At 39.7% G+C, this 21,498-nt stretch overlaps 2 protein-coding genes and 1 long non-coding RNA gene across 9 annotated transcripts in view; 2 read left to right on the top strand and 1 right to left on the bottom strand.

Moving 5' to 3' along the window:
• Positions 1 to 897: 897 nt before the first annotated feature.
• Positions 898 to 11,690, bottom strand: spryd7b (SPRY domain containing 7b). Of its 3 annotated transcripts, none has more exons than XM_086051787.1 (6): positions 10,917 to 11,690; positions 9,595 to 9,690; positions 5,930 to 6,046; positions 4,431 to 4,597; positions 2,739 to 2,841; positions 898 to 1,807 (listed from the first exon to the last, which is right to left on the bottom strand). In XM_086051787.1, exons 1-6 carry the CDS (start codon positions 10,954 to 10,956, stop codon positions 1,710 to 1,712), a joined length of 621 nt encoding a protein of 206 aa, XP_085907913.1. In that variant the 5' UTR covers positions 10,957 to 11,690; the 3' UTR covers positions 898 to 1,709. The 3 variants fall into 3 exon arrangements, with proteins under 3 accessions (XP_085907913.1, XP_085907915.1, XP_085907916.1); XM_086051789.1 differs by lacking the exons at positions 9,595 to 9,690; positions 10,917 to 11,690 and adding exons at positions 8,077 to 8,329; positions 8,945 to 9,102; XM_086051790.1 differs by lacking the exons at positions 9,595 to 9,690; positions 10,917 to 11,690 and adding an exon at positions 8,945 to 9,110.
• On the top strand, positions 7,427 to 12,289 carry trim13 (tripartite motif containing 13). 3 transcript variants are annotated; one of them, XM_086051786.1, is made up of 2 exons: positions 7,427 to 7,488; positions 10,946 to 12,289. In XM_086051786.1, the coding sequence occupies exon 2, from the start codon at positions 10,955 to 10,957 to the stop codon at positions 12,098 to 12,100; it is 1,146 nt and encodes a 381-aa protein (XP_085907912.1). In that variant the 5' UTR covers positions 7,427 to 7,488; positions 10,946 to 10,954; the 3' UTR covers positions 12,101 to 12,289. The 3 variants fall into 3 exon arrangements, with proteins under 3 accessions (XP_085907912.1, XP_085907910.1, XP_085907911.1); XM_086051784.1 differs by lacking the exon at positions 7,427 to 7,488 and adding an exon at positions 7,552 to 7,708; XM_086051785.1 differs by lacking the exon at positions 7,427 to 7,488 and adding an exon at positions 10,463 to 10,625.
• A 5,060-nt stretch (positions 12,290 to 17,349) lies between these two features.
• LOC147136253 (uncharacterized) overlaps positions 17,350 to 21,498 on the top strand; it is a 52,950-nt gene continuing 48,801 nt past the window's right edge. For 2 of the 3 annotated variants that reach the window (XR_015089653.1, XR_015089654.1), the window contains exons 1-2: positions 17,350 to 17,523; positions 17,666 to 17,748. This is a non-coding gene — a long non-coding RNA (uncharacterized LOC147136253). Of the gene's footprint in view, positions 17,749 to 21,498 lie in introns of all 3 variants that reach the window. The other variant, XR_015089652.1, reaches the window with a different exon arrangement.

The following is a 21,498-nucleotide window of genomic DNA, read 5'->3' as shown; positions in this document are numbered from 1 at the left end:
GGGCGACGTCACGTGTTACATGGCGGAAGTGGGCGTGATTGCGGAATTTGACGCCAAGATGCTCTCAAAAAAGAAAGCTTTTCAATGGACAGTTTAAAAAATATACTAAAAATAATTTTCCTTTTAGGCAATACAAATATTTTCTATTATATTTCCTTTTTTTGTTTACTTTTTATTGCTATTTTGTTTACTTATGGTATTTCTTTGTTTTCAATGAAACAAAAAAAACGTTTTTCTTTTAAGGCCGGAAGAAAATTAATTGAAGTCATTATTGTTGCTTTATGGCAATTTAATAAAAACATTTTATTGTCAATGCAAAAAAATATTTTTTTTCAGTTGACTGAGAAGTACTTTTTGTTTTGGAGAATTTTAAATGATATTTCCATTTGATAGAAAAGCATAGTTGGGACTGTTGTTGGATTTATTTTTTAATCCAAAACAAACATTTTTTGGGGGGGAATGAAATAAATATTTTGATGTCTTTTTGTTATAATATTTTTTTTCTATTCATCCAGCCATTATCCTCACCAGGTTCAGTTAAACTATAAATTATACTGGCCATTTTTTTGTTGCTTTCATAGGAGTGGCAGTAGTACAGGCAGTATTTTTGGTTTTCTTCCTTTTATAAAACAAAATAAATTGTCATTTTCTATCAGTCAGATAAAAATACATTTTTGTTTCACAGTAACATGTATTTTAAATGAAATGTCATTTTGTTGGTTGAGGTTCTTTTGGCAAACTTTTTTTTTTTCTTTTTCATCTAAGTCATTTTTGGTCATTAAAAAAAACCATTTGTATCCTGACAGAAGATGATTATAAATGAATGAATAAATGCATAGACAAATGTGTATAATAATCCCTCCCGGCAATGAATAAGCAAAAGACAAACACAGAATATTCCTGCAGACACACGTTTAATCAATCAACAGCATTTGGGTTTTCTTGTACAATCACATGGTTAGTGCAAACAAAGACAAGTACATACTGTAGCTGAAAACTTCAGCAGCAAACTTGCATCAATATGAACCACAGCATCTCATTTTCAGAGCCGAGTGGCACCAGTTTTGATAATATTCATACTGAAGAATAAATACGCCATAAAAGATTTCAGGATATACATATCAAGAGAAGGGTATAAGGAGGTGTTTGTAGAAACGACTTGTCATTCCAATCTCAATATGTACCATGTTTTCCGGCAGTTCAAAACACACACTGACAAAACAAATTGCCATACTCCCAGTTCGGATGATAAACCTCATGAATTCAGGCAACAAAAAATTGATCAATCCATTAGAGAAAAGGACTACATTGTTTGGAGTTTGATCTGTGAATAAAATAAATATAATTACATGTCAGTGTGGGCATTTTTAAACCATTAAACATTTAAGAACACACACAGAGGAAAATACAGTATTCCCAGAAATAACGTCTGATCCTGGAAGCATCCAATTTTGGGAATCCAGAATGGAAATCTAGGAGGCTACTGAAGGTGTTACAATTGATCATGAATCCTTACTGGATCATTCTCCCCACGATTAAAAGCCCTCGTATATGCGGACAATCAAAACAAATCCATATCCTTCATGGACACTCATCAGATCATTTGGGAGTGATGGGGAGTGATTGGTCTGAGATAATTAGTCAATCACAATCAAAACAATATATGTGATACAGTATGTAAGAGCAATGACTATGGGAAAGGCGCTGGTTTAGAAGATTTGTTGTTCAAAGAGTATCTTCTCGAATCCTTGTGGAGGCATATGGTAGAAGTCACTGAACTGGCAGTCTAAGATGGCGCTGTCGTCAACTGGAACGGCAAACAAAAAAATACATAGTGAGGAACAACTTAAGAGCGTCAACATCGACCATTTCATTTTGGTCAGAGTGCACACATTGCATAAATATTTATTTTTTAAAAAAGGTGAATAAATGGTGGTGCCGGTTGGTAGCTGTGACAAGATGTTAACATTTTCTTTCCACGATGTTACTTTTGGCAAAGCAAATAAAAAAATATTCTGAGTTAAATTTAAAAAAAAATAATAATAATTAAAAACAATTTCAATTAAAAAATTGAAATAAATCTGTAAAATATTTTCCAAAAGTAGTTAAAGCTTGGATGTAATAACAAAAAGAGTAAATATTCTTCCATGGATTTAATTTTGGTGAGACACGCATTAACTTTAATCCTAAATAATTATATTAAACTATATAATTAAAGGTGTGAAATTTCACATAACATTTTAAAATACCTGAAATTTACATTAAAAAAGTGGAGTACATGGAGGTTAAAAAATTTGTACTGCAAAATAAAGTTTAATTCGGATTTAATTGAGATTGCACATTTGCTAACCTTGTAAATTTATCATTGAGAATTCATTTAAAATGTCCAGACAATCAAAGGTGGTCAAATTTATCGCACTTCATTTGGATGAAATTTTGCATCATTTTATATTGGACAAAATTTCAAAAATACTTCCACTGACAACATTAATAGTATACAATGGTGACCAATCCATTACTAAATATAAAAAAAGTTAAATCAGGAAAAAATAATCCTGTGTTATGATGCGCCACAACAATCAGATAAGCAAAAGTTGCCCCAATGTAGCTCCCCAATGGATGACAACTTTAACAGTCATAACTGTACTACGAAGCACATACTCCCTAATGTTGATAATGAATCTTAAATGTCTGATAGTGTCCACAAGTGATGATTTATCAATAACAGATTCACTTACCATAAACAACGGGGTACACAGTGCCTCGTATCCCCGATGCGGGACAATGCATGTTCTTTCCATTCAGATACAAGTTCATCTCCACGTGATCATATGTGATGCCCTGTGGATGACGTACATGATTTTAGGCGTTAGGTACCATGTTACAAATTATTCTGAGTTTCTCAATGCATGCATATCCAACGTTTTCAATGTATAGGTGATGAGAATGTGCCCGATCACAGTATCAAACGTACGGTTCCCGGGCCATCAGGGTGTCCAAACTAATTGTTGTGCCTGTCACTATATGTCGTTGGCATAAATAGAACAACAAAGATATAACTGTAGTGTAATTAATATTGTTTATGGACTTATGTGATTTTTGGATAGGCTCTCATGATTTTTGATCTGTAAAAGTGTGCTGCAGCACCCTGGTTGGGAACCACTGCTCTAGATGATGCCAGAGGTTAGCAGGAACCATCAAATGTCTCCAAGTGGTTGAGCTATGTGATGTACATATTTTTGTTAAAAAAAAAAAAAAAAAAAAGAAAAAGCCTGCAAGGTATCATCACACCAGTTCTTGAATTTTCAAATGCAGCTCCCTCTGCTGGTTCTTGTGGCCCACATGCCCACGCAATAACTGAAAAGAAATTCTGCACTCCCTCTATTAATTCTTATTTTTATTTTACATTTTGACAAAAAGTTCCATGTCCTAAATTATTATAACGTTCTCAATACATGCATATCCAATGTTTTAAGTTTACGGTTGGTTACATAACACAAAGTGCTTCCTCAAAAATGTTTCCAATAAAATCTTGTATAATGATGTTCTGTCCATCATATGTGGAGTTTGTATGTATTCACTGTGTTTGAAAGATTTTTCACCAGATACACCGGCTCACTTTCACAGCTCATGAAAATGCCAGACAACACCTATTCAACATAGTGCAGTGTGATACATGAAAAAATACATCCTAGTCACTAGGAATGAGCAAGTACTAATACAAGGTTGTATCGGGATAATACTGGCCATATTTCAAAGTATCAGGTACACTTGAAGGTTGCTGATACAAGCCACAGATACTAAAGTCAAAAAAAAAAAAAAAAAAAGACAGAATAAGTGCACCTTCGCGGTTTGACACATTGCCGAATCATCATGTACGTCAGAAAGAAAGATCTTTGTTCATAGTTATCTGAAACTTAATGGAAACGTTCGTGTTGGATCACTTGGCTCGTGCATCGCTGAAGAACGCAGCAAGTTGCGAGAAATGGTGAACTGATTATTTCGCGACCTTGTGCCTCAGCTCTGCTCAAACTGTCACTTTACCAGGAATAATCATGACGTGATGTCTCAAGATTAACATGTACCTGTGTATATTACCCGCACTCCTGCCCCCCAAAAAAACCCAGTAAAAATCACGCTTCAAAAGCATTTTTTTCTTTGTACTCATGTATTATACTAAAAAATGTGAAACGGGTATGAATCACTTTCGGCTGAACAAAGTAACAGCGACCAAAACACACCTTTTGTGCTTAGTGGAGTTAACAAGAGTGTGGTATTGCTACCTAGTGGGAGAAGTTGTAGTAGAGTGTCATCAACTCTTTAAACTGATTGAGAAATGCCATAAATGAAATCAAATAGATGAAAATGAAGCCAACTTCATTTATGGTGAGATTTGTACACACACACAAACGATTCCAAAAGGCACTCACCACAATGTCGCCCTCCTGAGGGAGATTGTTGGCAGGCAGGCGGTTCTTCTCTTCGCCGTTGTACACGACACAACCGTCATGTCTCAAGACGAGGCTGTTGGAGTCTCGGCCTAAAGGCACTTGATTGAGATTGGCTTTCTGCGTGGCCACGCCCACTCCCCACACACCTTTTAACACATAAACACATTAGCGTTGAGGGATTCACAAGCACGACAGACACAGGAAAACCAGTCAATTACTGTGTACTTTTCAACAGAAGTGGAAGTCGACGCAAACATTTTTTTTTCCAAGAATATGTTCTATGCAAGCCCACTAGTTGAAAGAGGGCATTTCGATAAATATTGCGTTTGTGGAATAAGTGTTAATCTACTCGTTTTTAGCCATCTCAGGGGGCGGCCATTTTGTCTTGACATCACAACTGCTCACAACAACCAATCATGGTGGCAGGTTCAGAAAACTCGGTCCTCAAGGGCCGGTGTCCTGCCTGTTTTCCATCTATCCCAGCTGCAACGCACCTGTTTCAAGAGATCATGATCGTTATCAAGCTTCTTCAGAGCTTGCTGATGAGCTGATCATTTAAATCAGGTGTGTTGCCGCAAGGAGAATTGGAAAACGGGCAGGAAAGCAGCCCTTGAGGACTGGAGCTGGACACCCCTGGTGTAGATAGACAGGTACATAGATAGATATGTCTATGCGGTGTCTCCGTCATTCGCCCCTCGGGCCATGAGGTGTTCCGATAGTTTTACTGTATCGACAGTCGCCACGTTATTAAATAAGTTGTTTACAAAACGCCAGGCAAAAAACACTCCTGAGAGAGAACATGAACCAAAGAGGGCAAAGCGCCATGAGGACAGCAATTAAAAGTTAAATGACCATCATTTTTATTCTTTGTTTTTTTACATTACGCCCTCTCATTTATTGTGCAATAATCTAATTGTAACATGTTTTAATGCATTTTCATGCTTTACAAAACATTTATATCTGAATATTGGGGGGCTCGGAACATATTAGGGCATCTACATGGAAAACGCGTCTCTACTTACAAAATTTTCTACTTAAAACATTTCTTCCAGAACCAATTAATTTTGTAAGTAGAGGTACCACTGTATGTTTGGGTTGACTTCCGCTTTAAATAGGAAGTCAAACCAAACATATTTTTTTCTAGAATATGTTCTGTGCAGGCCCATTAGTCTAAACACGTCATACTAATTAATATTGCGTTTGTGGAATATGAGAAATTCACCAGTTTTTAGCTAGCTCAGGGGGCGGCCATTTTGTCACTTCAGTCGACTGAAGATGACATTGAAGTTGCTCAGGGCTGAGATAACGACCCATCATGGCACAGCTTCAGAAAACAAACTGACAGAGTGTAAGGACAGTAATAATTATATTGACCAGCATCGTTGAAGGGATTGCAGTTGCCTGATAAGGTTCCGCAAACAATAAATAAATAAATAAATAAATAAGTGACAGATCGACATCAGTGAGTGCGGACTCACCAGTAGACTGGATCTTGAACTCAAAAAAACTTTTGTTCTGGTGGAGAGGAGCATTGGCCAGGCACGCTCCAGTGCCACATATCCTCCGGCCACTCTTCACTATGACAACATCTGTGCCTGGGAGACAAAAGAAACAATCAGTCAGTCGTTTGTAAAGCCTTTAAAACAAATGACAAATTAAGCAGTGTCACACAGTTCGCCATGGATGAAAAACCTGATAGGGAAGGCCCTCGGTTTACGCAATTCTGCTCCCATGGGAGAGACGTACCCCAAATGTGTACACAAGTCCGAACACTGCGAGGCTATCACTAGCCTATACTAACACAGGAGTAAAGTCATAATTACAGTAAATAGCTCTTCCCCCAAAGGTACGCATACCCCATTTGAGAACCACTGTTCTAAACAGCCTTACCAGTCTAAACACGGTATTCTCTTTAGTATTGCACAAGTGTAATATGAATTAAGCAGCAAAATCGACTTGTTGTTATCCATCTCAGGGGGCGACCATTTTCACTTTGTGAGCATGACGAAACTCAGAAAACAGGAGAGCCGTGGTTGGTCTTTCCTAAGTAACTCTGACGTCATTTTCAGTCGACAGTAAGCGGCAACATTACTGACATGGATAAAAATGGGTGGATTTTGTTGCTTAATTCATATTCCACAAATTCTTTATTAATCAGAACGCTGTGTTTAGACTAGTGGGGGCTCATTTTTTATTTGACTTCCCCGTCAAGTAATGCGATAACCTCTTGTGTCGACTGACTGTGTTCTTATGCCAGTGCACAAATTAATTCAACGTGCACCATTGATAACTTCGAAACACTGTACAATATAAACAAGTATCCACCATATTGCTTTTCGGGAAAATTGGCAAAATATTTATAAGGCTGGTGAGTTCTCATAGAGCCTTCTGTAATATTTGCAGTCATTGATCACATAATCCTTAAAAAAGTGTAAGGCAAGGGATGACTTTGCATACAATTACCGACTGCCTGCAATGAAGCCAATGGTGGTGGTGAAGGACCAATCACCAGAGCAATTTTTACATGTACAATTTATTCTTAGCTACTGGGTAAAATTGTAATCGGTTCTTCCAGTGACTCCGATCGAACAAGGATAGAACGCGAGGGGGCGCGGCCATTCTCCTCATTAACAAGAGGCGTTTATTCATGGAGTCACTTATTTCCTAATTTCTCCCAAATTCATTGATAAAATAGAAATGACAACTCTTTTCATTTTCCTGATCAAAAAATATATAAAATGAACTTGTTAGTGAAAACATGGCCATCCCGGCCCCACCGTCCCTTTAAGACTTTGCATTAGTGGAGGGTAACTCCAGTCCTCAAGGGCCACTATCCTGCATGTTATAGATATGTCCCTCCTCCAACAAACCTGATTCAAATTACAAGCTCATCAGCAAGCTCTGCAGAAGGCTGATAACGACCCTGATCATTTCAATCAGATGTGTTGGAGGGGGGAAACATCTAAAACATGCAGGATTGTGGCCATCGAGGACCAGAGTTCCTCAACCCTGCTGTCCATTGTCCATAGATGTGAATGTGAGTGTGAATGGTTGTTTGTCTATGTATCCTGCGATTGGCTGGCGACCAGTCCAGGGTGTTCCCTGCCTCTTGCCCAAAGTCAGCTGCAACAAAGTCCAGCTCACCCGTGACGCTAGTGAGGATAGGCAGCATAGAAAACGGATGGATGGAGTCAAACAGTAAGAAAAACACAGTAAGCATAGAAAACGGATGGAGTCAAACAGTAAGCAAAACCACGGTAAGAAAACAGAAAGTATGTTCTCGACAATGCAAATGTTAATGCAGCTATGACGGGAAACGCCAGTACAAAGTGTTAAATTGCTTAAAACGTGGAATGCGACAGAAAGCATGAAATATGGGCAGCTTGCACTATTAACAAGTTAGCTCGTAGCTGAAAAGCAAAACACGCAAATTGAACGAATGTAGTGATTTAAATGTCTACATAAAAATCCGCGCAGTAAAGAGAAAATGTAGTTTACCCATGCGATGAGTATCTAATTGAACGGTGGGCATTTCTTTAAGTTGGATATGTACGCAAATTGAACGAATGTAGTGATTTAAATGTCTACATAAAAATCCGCGCAGTAAAGAGAAAATGTAGTTTACCCATGCGATGAGTATCTAATTGAACGGTGGGCATTTCTTTAAGTTGGATATGTCCCGATCCTCCATCTCCGCAGCAGTTTAGGCAACACGTAAACATCGCCGCCATCTTCCAAGAAAAGAACGCACACTACTACATCCGGAAACCGTCCATATATGAGGCCATTTTGAACCACAGCGACATTCCGAGGCGGTGGTTGGAATTGCATCAACCTACAGCCCATCCAATCACGGCGGCAACGATAGGCAGTTGCTCCTGATGGCATGGAAACAAGGGAAGAAAAAAATCAGGGTCAAAATTTCCCACACGTGACTTAGTGACTGTTGGCTATGGCTGTTACATAACCACGTGTGGGTTGCAAAGTGAGTTTAGAAGTAACGGGCAAATACTAGAACGCTAATCTTGATTAATTGGGATTTCTATGTTTTATCATAGTTACACTTACTGGCCAAGTCACAGCTCTAACATGAGGGTTGCGTCACAAAGTCGAAATGTACAAAGACAATAATGCACAGATTTGATTAACACTGTCACAGGCTACACACCTACACCCTTTTATAGTGTCTCTGACCCAAATAAAATTCAGCTGTTTTAGTAAAACAGAAGAAACCTTTTCACCAAAATTCCAAAAGGTATCTATGGCACAAAAACGACACTATATCATCAATGCATTTTTCAGTAGGTGGCCAGGGTGACACAATAGCCGTTTCTCAATATTAAGAACGCAGATTACGGTCTCTTGAAATTGGGTAAATATGGTCTTCCTAAGAACGTACTTAGAACATACTTCTTAAGAACGCTAGTCTCTTTATAATTGGAAGGATGTGTGTATTTCTGTAAAATGATATAAGAGGGGAAAAAACAACTTACATATGTGAGTCCTCTCCGCAGCCATTTTGATAGCAGCATGAAATTTATCTTGGGGAATTTTTCCAGCCAAGTCATCAACCGATGCATTTTTGGTTTAAGCAAGCAGACAAGAATATCATCTGGATACGATGCACGTCAATTATGTCAAAGTCTGAAGTTAACAAGTACACAGCCATTCCAATTTACAAAGAGACTCACGTTCTTTGGCTGAACGTTCTTGCGTGCTTTATTAGGAACACCATACTCAGCGAGCTCATGAGACCGTACTCTGTGTTCTTCATATTGAGAAATGGTCAACACCTTTTTCTTTGCTGTTTCTTTGCTTCTGTCAATCCTATATCATGCACTGATTCACAAGCTAACAGCCCATTAGAGTGATCAATTGTCACCCATAGCGAACCCCATTTTGCGTACTCTGAATTGGCTCATTCATTCAACTCATTTGCTGTTTCCAAATTTGAAGGCAAAGGCTACATTTGAAGGCCACATGATAATGGATGGTTGACACAACTTCCGGTGCACCTTGGCCGCTTGCCGGTGTCCAAATTCACACAACCTTCGAAGCTAGCCTTGAAATCTGGCCTTTGTTTCTGTGAAGAGGGGGCCTGAGCAAAATCGACTTCGGGGCACACTTTTGTATCTTAGATTACTTCGCTCTTCTTCCACGCTGCTCTTGTACACTCCAGCTTCTCTTCTACCAGCCTTTGAAGGTTCCAGTCTGCGAAGAGTTCTTCGGAGGACGCAACCTATGAATATGGACAAAGCTATTAATGACATGCACGAATTATAATGCACCTATTGTCAGGGGTGGCAAATCCAGGTTCAGAACGTGAAAAAAAAAGCCTGCCACAGTTTGACTTTTGCCACAGGTGCTTCTTACTCAAGAGCTCCTTTACCTGTGAGTTGAGTAGAAGCACCCGTGGCTAAAGCCAAACTGTGGCAGGGTTTTTATGTTCTTGGCCTGGATTTGGCACCTCTGCCTCATGTACAGTGTATGCAACAAAACTGTGGTTTTAGTTTTATAGCATTATACCATACTGACAGTTTATAATATTTAACATGAGGAACAAAATATTAAGGACATGGCATTCACAATATTAAATATATTGCTAGACTAGTACAATCAATGGACATTTCCAATAAAGGTTACATTCTTCTCTTAACGGATACCGCTGTTGTGCTTGTACTGTATATTGTGACAGGTGAGCGTTTAAGTGTTGTTTGGTTTAATTTGCATACTTTATCACGCTGTCGCACATTATCACGCACGGAGTGACATAAGTAGGGCAGCATGAGAATGTGCACGACGCTAAAGTGGGGCTTAAAACCAAGTTGACAGTTTTTCCACGCTATGGCGTTTTGCATGGCAACAACCCCTCCCGCATCTTACGTCACACAGGGACCGTCGACAAAACATATTATTGTTCAAAACGCAAACGGATTCTAATTGCATATAAATGTCCATTAAAATAAATACATGTACAGAATTGTTAAAAATTGTCAAGTTTGTCCATTCGGTCATCATTTACATGAACACAGTTGAATTAGCGTTTTGTATTATTATTTTTCCGCGAGCCCATCACAGAAAGGGTTGAACTTGAACCCGGAAGTACGCCGGTGAAGTCTGCTCGGCAACAAGCGCCATGATTGCGTCGTAGCGCTAGTGTGTTCCCAGCAGCTGGTGAGTGAGCGCTCTCTTTTTTTTTTTTTTTTTTTTTACCCCCACTTGTTACTATGCGCCAGCTAAATGTATCACGGAGCCCGCCACGGGCTTCGTGACAGCGAGCGTCCGTGACGGCAGGGCTTTTCGGGGATCGACGTCAGCCTCGTTTGTTTTTAAGCGCGTCCATTTTGATTTTTCAAACCTCTTTTGGCCGAATGTTACGTGGCGTTCGACGTTGTGCTCGTGGAGGCGACATGTCACGCCATGCAAATGAGTTCCACGTTGGGGAAGCTCCGACGTGACACCTACTTTTTTTTTCTCCGTGTGTGTGTTGACAGGAGCCTGACATGGAGCAGCTGGAGGAGGAGCTGACGTGCCCGATATGCTGTGGTCTCTTTGACGACCCCCGCGTCCTGCTCTGCTCGCACAGCTTCTGTCGGAAGTGCCTGGAGGCTCTCCTGGAGTCCCCTCGGGTCTCCTCTTTCTCCAGGTCGCCATTCAGGTGCCCGACTTGTCGCAAGGAGAGCCCGCACAACGGTGCCAACAGTCTGCAAGTCAACTACTCCCTCCGCGGTATCGTGGAGAAGTATGCCCGACTCAAAGTGGCGCCCAAGACGGGCGTGTGCGCCCACCACACGGCGCAGCCACTCAACATGTTCTGCGCAACGGACCTGAGGCTCATTTGCGGCTGTTGCGCGACCGCCGACGAGCATCGGGGCCACCGCTTCTGTTCCCTGGAGGAGGCGTACGAGGGGGAGCGGCGCGCCTTCGAGGAACTACTGCGCGGCGCTGAGGGCTGGCCGAGCACGGGTACTCTCGCCCGTCTGGAGACGCTGCGAGCCGCCAAGAAGAGGGCACTAAAGGCGGTCAACGAGGACGCGGAGCGGGCGAGTGACTACTTTGACAAGTTGGCGGCCGCGCTGGAGAGCAAGAAGAGCGAGATCCTGTGCGACTTCGAGACGCACAGGCTGGCCGTTATTCAGACGTACGACCCGGAGATGACGCGGCTGCGCGACACGCTGGACCGCCAGCGGAGCGCGCTGACCGCGGCCGAAGCTTTCCGCGGTGTGACGGAGCCGCTCGGATTCCTGGAGCACATGCACGACTTTCGACAAACGCTAGCGGCCCTGAAGAAGGAAGAGGAGGAGAAGAAGGAGGAGACGCCTCCCGCTCGGAGACCCCCGGAAGTCGCACCGATTGACGTCAAAAAGTGGGACACGGTGAGGCTCGGTGACGTCGATAAGATGACGGTACTCCACGAGAGGGGCGAGGCGGCGCCTGGGAGGTCACCTCGGTTCATGCGCTGGCTCGCCCTGGTCCTCCTGGCGTGGGGTCTCTTCTTGGCACCGTCCGCCCTGCTGCTCGTTGTTCCTGAGACGGTGGCGGCAGCAGCCTGGGAGCACCTGTGGGAGGTGGCCGGCGCGTCCACGCGGGTCGTGGGAAACTTCATAGACTCAGCTGTCACTTACATTGGCAGCTGTACGTTGGTTTAACTGAAGAAAATAGGATTTTTTACACATTTCTTCTTTCGGGACCACCTTTTAAATTCTGCAGCCTGTACGCAGAATGAGCACTGTACGTTAATTTATTTTACACAAAAAAGACAATTTCTACACGGCCTATATAAATGTTTACCGTTTCCTATTCCTTAATGTATTGCCAAATAAAAACAGACGACCAGACGTTTTCATTCTTGTTTGAATTAAATTGGATGCTACAATTGATTAAAATATGTATCCATGCATGCCTCTCTTCAAGATGACACTCGTTTCATAACATGGCCTGCGTGAAATAATCAGAAAAAAACGATAGCAAAAAAAGGCACTAAAGCAGGGAAAAAAGGCATTTATCTCCCCCTAAAGCCAAAACTAAAGTTAAAAATATATATTTGTGATCCATTAAAAAAAAGAGTAATATATAAAAGTATTATAAATTGTGAAAAATACTTGGCCTTGTTGGTCAGACATGATTTATTTGGAGGACTTGATGTTTTAAGTGGGGAAAAAAATGACCCGAAAAATGTCACTGCAGTTTTTGTTATGCAATGTAATAATCTTTTTCAACTATGCAGACGGGAGTGGTTTTGTATAAAAGATATTTCTAAAAACAACAGGGACTCGGTACTGTATTGAGTCCGTGATGTCAGCAATGACACACACTCACACACACACACTCCATATAGATATATATAGAACTCTGTTGCCAGGGAAGTATAGCGTCAAAATACACGCACCACGTTTACATTAATATTTCATATTTTAGTGGGCCTCTAAATATCGATGCATATGAAACAATGCCAATGTAAGATTTTGTCTATTTTATTGTCCCTAAAAAGAAACATGACCCCATGGCACACAATGCACTAAAGATATTAATAGAAACATTAGGTAATTAAAATAACTACTTATGCAGATAATGTAACTACTTAAAGAATATATTTGTAACTACTTAAAGAATATATTTGTTTCGCAGCGAATCCACACACACTTTGCATGCAATTGCAGCGCATGGAAGTACCCCCCCCCCCCATTACGATACACCCTGACGTTTTACAAGACACATGTAATTAGCACACATCTTTGTTCTTTCTTGAGCAGGCCTATTTTAAAATGAAATGAATGAAAAGTGCAATATCTAAATTACAGATGGTACGTCCTGGGTGTTGTTTTTCTCTCAAGAAACATTTGAAGTCTTATGAGCAACACCACCCCCGCCCCCCTCTTAAATTGACATTACAACGACGGGGAAAAAAAAACAACAAATTGGCCTACACAGTAAATTTATAAGAAAGATGGGAGGGGGGGGGGGGGGAAACTCTAGTGTGTTTATATCTAAGGAACGTGTTAATATTTAATGAGCTGTAACTTTAAAGGCCAAAACGGGAGGCCTGTACAGGTAAAAATGCGCGTCATCACTTGCAAGTTCCTGCTTTATTCATCACCACTAAAAATGTGGTTAATGTAATTATTATGCCTGTTACATTCAGTTAAAAAAGGCAGGAAAAACACAATGCTGCGTGCCTGGTAGATAAGTGGTCGCGCCTTGTTGAGGAAAAAAGATTGCGACAGGAGGTTGTCACGCATTTAAATAGTAAAAAAATAAAAATAAAATAGCAAACACCTACAATTAACTGTTTATTGAGCATAAAATAAAATCACAAAACAGTTTTAAAATAAGCACAAAAAAATCAATCCGCAGCAAAACGTGAAAAAACGAGCTCTGTATGATTATAAATCCATAAAAAGTGAATATAGGGCGTTTAAACAGTTCTAATGTAGGCGTGGGGACGTTTTTGCTTACCAGGGCCCATTTCAGTTTTTAATCACATCCTTCCATGACTAAATTTATGGGAAAAAAAAGTTTACTATGACGTATTGTGAGGATTTGTAAAGTTACGTACAGTTCCTCCTGAGTTTTTTATTTGCAAAATTGTCACGTTTTCATGAAAAAGGTAATAACTGAATGAACCATGGAAGCATGTGAGTGTTTCACAAACTTTGGACCGAGAGCCAAAATAAGCAGGGACGTAAAGCCCTCTTGCTTCAAGTTTAAGTAAATCGTTTGTACTGTATATGTATTTCCTCTAACAATGGCCAATAGGGAGATTTATTCACCCAACTGCAGGATCCTTAAGGAGGGTAGATTTTTGGAATAATATTAAATAATGTTAGCAGTGTATTACAATTGAATGGCAAGTTTTAAATGAGATAATGTGATTAGTATGGAAAAATATAATACTGTCATTTAAAGTCCTGCACAAGTACCATTCATGTGCTGCTTTTTGGTTTAGCAACAAATTTCAAATGGGCTTCACCGTTAATGTTTGTGTGTCAACAATAGTACTTATAAACTGAGTATTTTGATGGCATCTATTTGTCAGGTGGAATGTTTTTATTAGATAGAGTGGAAATATGAGGACATGACAAGAGAGACAAAATTTTATATCCAGCATGTTTATTCATGGGAACATGGATACGTCTTACAACAGGGTTTACTCTGGTGGATGCGTTTGTGAGCGAGTGGTCATCTTTGCTTCAGCAGCACGATCAATACTGGAGGCTTTGGCTGAGAGAGTCCACTCCAATATTTACGTGCTGCTACAGTCAAGTGACCTGCGCCGATACGCTACATATGAGGCCGCGGAGCGAGTGGGGGTGCCGTCGGGACGAGCGGGTCGGGCTTCACTGTGGCAGCACGGTATGGCCTGCATCTCATTGTAACCCACAAACCATTCCGTGCTGCTACGGCACTGCCACAACAGTCATTATCAGATTGACGCGCTTCGGTGCTCTTGTCACATGGGACAGCCTGAAACAAACAATGGAAAAATAACGTCAGAGATAAAATACTTCACCAAAGTAACACCAAAGTTCAGAGTTTGAACTATTGTCATACATCAAGTCAAACGAGACAGCGCAGAGAACCCCCTTCGCATATTCGCAGTTCAGCATTCGCAAATATCTAGGAACCCTATCCTTATTTATTTGCAGAAATACTCACCTATTTTGCTGCTTTTGTCAAAGTCATGTCTAATAGAAGAAAAGTAATGCTTTGGTGCAATCTAGCACCAAGCAACTATGTTGAAATGAAAGGAGGAGCTTCATTTAGTCAGGCCATAGCCTTGTCTAATAGAAAATAAGTGCTTTGCTATCATTTTGTGGAGTTTATGGGCGATTACAAACCTTTTGGGGTTTTGGTCTTCAATTACTCGCTACAGGGCTCATGATGCCGCTGTCGTTCGCAAATAGAGGCTGTTCCCTGTATTTCATGAGAGCTCAGTCAAAGTATTCTGGGGGTGTTTTTACTCTTTCTTTGAAAATGAAGGGATAGCTTCAATGAAACTCGTGAAAGAGTAAGCGCCTATCCACACTTGTGTGACGAGTAGACAAAAAATTGGAGATGCTTACAAAACTTTGCATTCAGCCTCTGCCAGTGTTTTGTTTGTTTTCCCATTCAGAGGGGTTAACTTGTCACACACTTGTATGACAGTTAAGAATGTTCAAATTAATTATTAATTCATTGACATTCACGACAGTAACATTCAAGTGTCACCACACTGTACGTGTTGGGTTGAGTGTTTTGTTATCTCACAGTTGCATGGCACCGAAGCAAAAAAAAAAAAAAACATACAAGTTTTAATTAGTTTTAGTTAATTTTTACATTTGATCAAGGTAGACCTCTTTACACTCGTGCCGCAAGGATATTTCAAACTATTTAGATGATCGCAAACCATCGTATTTTGCCTTTGGAAAGTACCTGTAATTTTTACCGAATGCTAAATTTCAACTGACTTTTTGGCTCCAAAAATGTTCTATGGGAAAAATTGTTTAAGAAAGTGGCGGGGTCATGTGACAAGCATTGAATTTATTCTGTGTCACAATGCGCATGGTATCTGTAAAGCTGCAGCTGTTCAGCCATCCAAATACGCCTGACGTCCGAAAAAATACCCCTTTACTGAGTAAATAAACAGCCTCAGGCCACGACACGCACGTAATGCTTGTGTATTGAGTGAAGCTGTGATGTTACCAGCAGAGGTCTCAATGGACCTGAAAGGAAGAGTCATTTTCAGTGGGTCTGCTAACATCATCCTTTCCAACACACACGAGTGCAGGGGCCAGTGCAAATGGTTTAACAAGATCATACTGCACAGTGCACATACTTCCACTTAAGAAAAGTAAATGCTGCATACAAGGCCAATCCAACACTTCTTCTACTTACAACTGGTGTGAATGCAAGAATGTCACGCATACAACCGCGCACTTTTTAAAATGATCATCAAACAGGCGCGTCATTTCTTGGCAAAGCTTGATTCATGTTTGTTGTGTCCCATTTGATTACGTACGCCGCAAGTCAATGTGGCAACACATTGTGTATTTTAATACGCTTGGCCAGATTTGATTGAAATGATCAGGGTCCAACATGAGCCAAGTTGCACTTTCCCTACGTATACTCTTGATATACTGTAATACATCAAGTTTTAGTGATTATTTTATATTTGGTCTCCTTATACTGTACACTATTATCACTAAAATCAAGGTTTTGCAGTTGCTAAGATTAATATTAATGCTTCAAAGAACAATCATATAGGAAATAGGGATTTCCACATCACATTTTTTCCCCGAGTCCGAGTCACTTGATTTGAGTATATGCCGATACCGAGTCCCGGTCAATGCCTCTGCAATGCAAATTGTCTCAATTATTTTATTTATCTATTTTGAATGAAGATTTCCCAAAATGATACCTTTTTTATATGGCTGTAAATCATCAGTGTATAAGTAGTATTTTATTCTTGACTTTAGAAATTAAGAACATTTAAAAACACAATCCTTTTCAGCCGATACCGATAAGCTGAAAATGACGTGATCGGCCCTGATTTCCGATCATGTCGACTGGATCAAGACAATCCACTTACAAAATCAATAAAATATTTACTTAGCACTGACATTCGAACAATGCACTAGGCAGCGGTCCCCACACTCTTTAGTACCAATGATCGCTTTCATTTGAGTAATTTTTTTGATACACTGTCATAGAAGCAAATAAAAACAAACGATTAAAAATATCACTCACCATTAGCAACACTTCAAGGAGCCCGTATATGCCATATTTGAACAAGTGGAACAGTGTTGTAAAGGCACATAGATATTGGTGCGTGATGTCCTAAAACATATATGATGAATAAAGTTCTCATTAGCGTGCAGTTATTGTCCATGTATTAATGAACATAATCAAGCAACGAAGCTTCACTTTGCATCGCTGCCCTTGTTGTTCTATTCGGTAGTCCTGCTGCCGCTGGCAGGAATCTATTAATGCATGCGGCAATCGGGCTAGCCAAAGCTAGCAAAATGACGATAACCCCGATTTGGAGGAAAAAAACAAAAAAAAACAAGACACTTTGGGGTCCCAGCGTCTGAAGGTATTCTGTGGCGTCGTTTGTTAAAGTCGATCTCTTTATCTAAAGCATGACTCCCTAAGCATCCGCCCATGGACCATAACTTGCCGGTTGATCATCAATTCATGCATGTTACTTTTTGTTCGGCTTTTCTCGACAAACGCAGTAATCTCAACAACACCATTAACACCACGGGTTGACGGCATCACTCTGCAAACACCTCTCCCTCCAGTACGTGTCTGTCAAAGGGTGAGTGCTTTTACTTTATTTCTGCTTTATAATCCTGTGGTTACTATCTCTTTATACTTGCATGGTAAACTGTTACTTATACAGTTAAAGGCTTTATGGCGGTGACTGTTTTGAGGATGCAACATGCAGTATGAATTCACTTTACATTGTTTCCTATGGGAAGAAATATGTTCCACTGCAATTCTCCCTTTCCTGCTAGTTTCCATGTCAGATAATACAAAAAAGAGAATCCTAACCGACCAAGTCGGGATAATGAGTCTAAAAACACAAGTGTGCTTTCTCAGTTAATTTCTTTTTAAATCCCAGAGGAGCGTTCCCATTATGAACTAGAACCTCTCCCTAATTTGTCCCTGCCAGCCTTTTCAGGAAGCATGTCCAGACATGTCAGCCTTTGAGGGCGAGCCCTTTTAAGCCATTTACTACAGCGTCTGCTCACCACTCAATGGCCTCAAAGAGTCACCTGACCTCGCAGTTCAAGGGTCAAGTAACCCTCTGTACTCAGTCGGCGGGACGGTGACACTGACGTTATACGTCGCCGTCTCGCGGAGCAAATGGGGCTGACTTTGCCTGTTTTTATCAAGTCACGAGGGAAAGGAAGTAAAGGTCAATGATGGCACTGTAGTAAAAATGTGTCATAAATAGACTCTTTGTGAGTAGTAATACATCAGTGATTAGGGCATTTATATAGTTAAAATGCTCCTCCCCCTTTAAACAGGAACTTCACACCTCTGGTCATAATTCAGAATTTGTCAAAAAATATTCTTGTACATTGGGAGTCTGACCCACTTTCATACATGACTTCATACTAATGCAAAATTGTCTAAATTAAAGTATGAAAAGCTGTACTGCAACATTAACTGTGAAGTGGGTCTGGACACTTAATTGAAATCTAAATCATGATTTCGATTTTGGCTTCTCTTGTTATTTGTTACTAGCTTCTGTTTGTTTTCAAGTTTTCAAGGATTCAAGAAATTTTCTTTTCCTCAAAATTGAAGAATACAAATATTCAAGGACATTTTTTGTCAGACCAACACATTTCCACATAGCACGCAGAATAGAAAATGCAAAAGGCTTGAAATTTACATGATATTTACAAGGTCATTTTGTACTTGATAAAAAGAAAAGAGTGTTCAAATTTTAGTAGTTGAATAAATACTTAGTAAGTTTTGATATCAATGAATTTAATAATCATGATATCAATCTTGCGCTAGCGATGTGTTAAAAACAATACATGTTTGTCTATTTAATATATATATAGTGTGTAATTATTTTTTTGGTGTGTTTAGTTTTACGGTAAACCCCAACTGGGCCGTCATAAGCAGTACCTTGAAAATGTTTTGGATAAAAATCTGTAATTCTGTTTTATTCTTCTTTGTGTTTTGATAGGGCTCAAAATGCAAATTGCTATGCTTATGTAGTTTGAAAGAGTACTCACTACCCAGCATACCTTAGGTGGCTTTTTTTTTTGTAAATGGTTATTAGTCATTACGGGTTTGTTGTTGTTAGTTTATTTACTCCCAAATTAATAGTATTCGTTCATCCATCTCATTATTTATACATTGTCATTGACTGTTAATTGTGTATATTGTTCACTTTCCTGTATTGTTCAGTCTGTCACCTTGTGGAAACTGTGTGGCATAATATTGATAAGTGAAAGCTTTTGGCCATCAAATCTAGCTTCCTCTGATGTTATAATTACATGCAGTTTGCTGCAGATGACAAATGATGATAATAAACACAGTTGGATAGCCCAGCTCTAGTAGAAAGTTACTTAAAAATGGCTTTTTAATATTTTTAATAATGGTTACAGCCTGAACCTATTTTTTCTATTTGCGATATTTCCTTGAGGGCGGGAAAATTCACAACACGCGTTTCCTCATTAGACAAGACAAGAAAATTAGACCCCTTGAATGGATTGTTTTCCCGGTTGATACGAAAACAAAACGTACAGTAAGTTAAATCTTTACTCTTCAATGTGCAAAAATACTCTTTTGAGGTCAGTATTTAACTTGAATGTTATGTGACATGTTTAAAATATAATATAGACAAAAGGGCATTTCACCATAGCAGCACCACAACCCAATCTTTATAATAATTCACCCTTACACATTACTAGAGTTGAGTATCGAGTGTTGAGAAGCAATACGAACCGGGACTAACATTCGGATTCTCCCGGAATTGTTTGCATTTTAAAAGTTTAGGTGTCTCGTCCACGACGGCCGACCCAAACAAAAAGTTGCTGAGACCAACAAAGAAGTGCTCACATGCGAAGCCCATCAGTGGTAGCAGCTTGTGAACACTGAAGTTACATCGTGTAAATTTATTTAGGTTTTAAAAATAAAGCTCTCCAGTAAAAGAAGTTCAAATACATAGGTTTGATAATAATAGTTTACAAATAACCCTGTGAGAAATTAATAGTTACGTTCATAAAAACGAAATAAGTTAAAATAAGTTATTTATAGTCAAATTCAGAGAATTCCATCTAAAAATAACAGGTTAGCTTTTTCATTTAAACCAGGGGTGTCCAATTTTTTCTTCTTCCAAGGGCCACTTTGATAACTTTAATTTTTTAACACACTAAAGCAATCCATCAGTATAGGTGAAGATCTGCAAAGCTACAATGTTTATTTTTATATGTACTGTATATAAAAATAAAACTGCTAGGTAATTTAAAAAAATAATCAAAAAGGTTCAAATGATTTTTCAGGATTTTGGGGTGGCCAGTGGTGTTACCGAATGATGTGTGTTTAGTTGAAAGCAAAGAAGTGAGGGATGAGAACAAACTTATTTTCTCCGGCCTTGCCACCCAGTGCAGACAAATGACACTGGTTGTATCAAATCGTCGCTTTCCTGTGAAAAACACTTATGTCCATTTTGCCGAGGGTAATAAAAAAATTGATGGCTCTAGTTTGGACACCCCTAAACTAAAACAATTTCAAAACAAACATTTAAAATAAAAGAATAATAATAATAAAAATAAAAAAAACATGCAAAACTTTCTGACCTGGCCCCTAAAAGACCCAGAATCAATCAAATTCAAACGATGCCCAACCCTGCACATTATACCTTTACCAACTCAGTGAAATGGTGCGGACGATAAAAAGTCACCCATTCCAGCCTCTCTGACATTTTAGCCATGACGCTGGAATGTAGCAACTGGCCCAACAAGCCATGACAATAGATGAATACACAATTGAATGATGAATTAAGAAAAATGTTGAATGCGACTTCTTACTAAAATGGGGGTAGAAGGGTAGTGGGGGATTTCGGTCAGATGGTGCTTGCTCCATGCCCCACCCCCAAGAAAGTTATCTGCTAAGTAGTTCTTCCGCAAACAAACCAGAGGTGATGAAAACCCAAACTCACTGGCAGCGCTTCAAAGCATGTGAAACTATTGCTATTCTTTTAAACACACACACACAGGACTTTAAAACGTGCGCTCGAACAAACACATACTTTCACGCAGATAAAAGGCAAGCACTTAATTGCCCGGTCCACTTGACTGAATGTATCGTGGTAGACTTCTTTACCACAGCAGATACGTGTAAAGTAAAGGTGGCATCTGTAAAGCTGACATACACAGTTAACGTCAATACAATACATTTGTACAATTTCAGCCCCACCCCTAATAGATGCTTGGAGCTCTCTGCAGTTGAGTAAATAAAAAGTGAATTTGTGCAGAATAGAATCAAGATCAAAACTGGACTGGATGGGAATCTTTGACTTTGACTTGAGTAAAGAGAGCAACAT

This window comes from Filicampus tigris, chromosome 14 (assembly GCF_054856515.1).
Source record: "Filicampus tigris isolate MCC_2025a chromosome 14, RoL_Ftig_1.0, whole genome shotgun sequence".
NCBI lineage: Eukaryota > Metazoa > Chordata > Actinopteri > Syngnathiformes > Syngnathidae > Filicampus > Filicampus tigris.
This window is presented reverse-complemented; position numbering and strand designations above follow the sequence as displayed.

Coding starts and splice junctions, on each gene's coding strand:
- trim13 (XM_086051784.1), top strand. CDS start 7,637: ATGGAGTCAAACAGTAAGAAAAACACAGTAAGCATAGAAAACGGATGG. Junction 7,709..10,945: donor AAACAGTAAGCAAAACCACG/GTAAGAAAACAG, acceptor GTGTGTTGACAG/GAGCCTGACATGGAGCAGCT.
- spryd7b (XM_086051787.1), bottom strand. CDS start 10,956: ATGTCAGGCTCCTGTCAACACACACACGGAGAAAAAAAAA. Junction 6,047..9,594: donor CAGCGTGGAAGAAGAGCGAA/GTAATCTAAGAT, acceptor TTTGTCTCCCAG/GCACAGATGTTGTCATAGTG. Junction 2,842..4,430: donor CTCAGGAGGGCGACATTGTG/GTGAGTGCCTTT, acceptor CGTCATCCACAG/GGCATCACATATGATCACGT.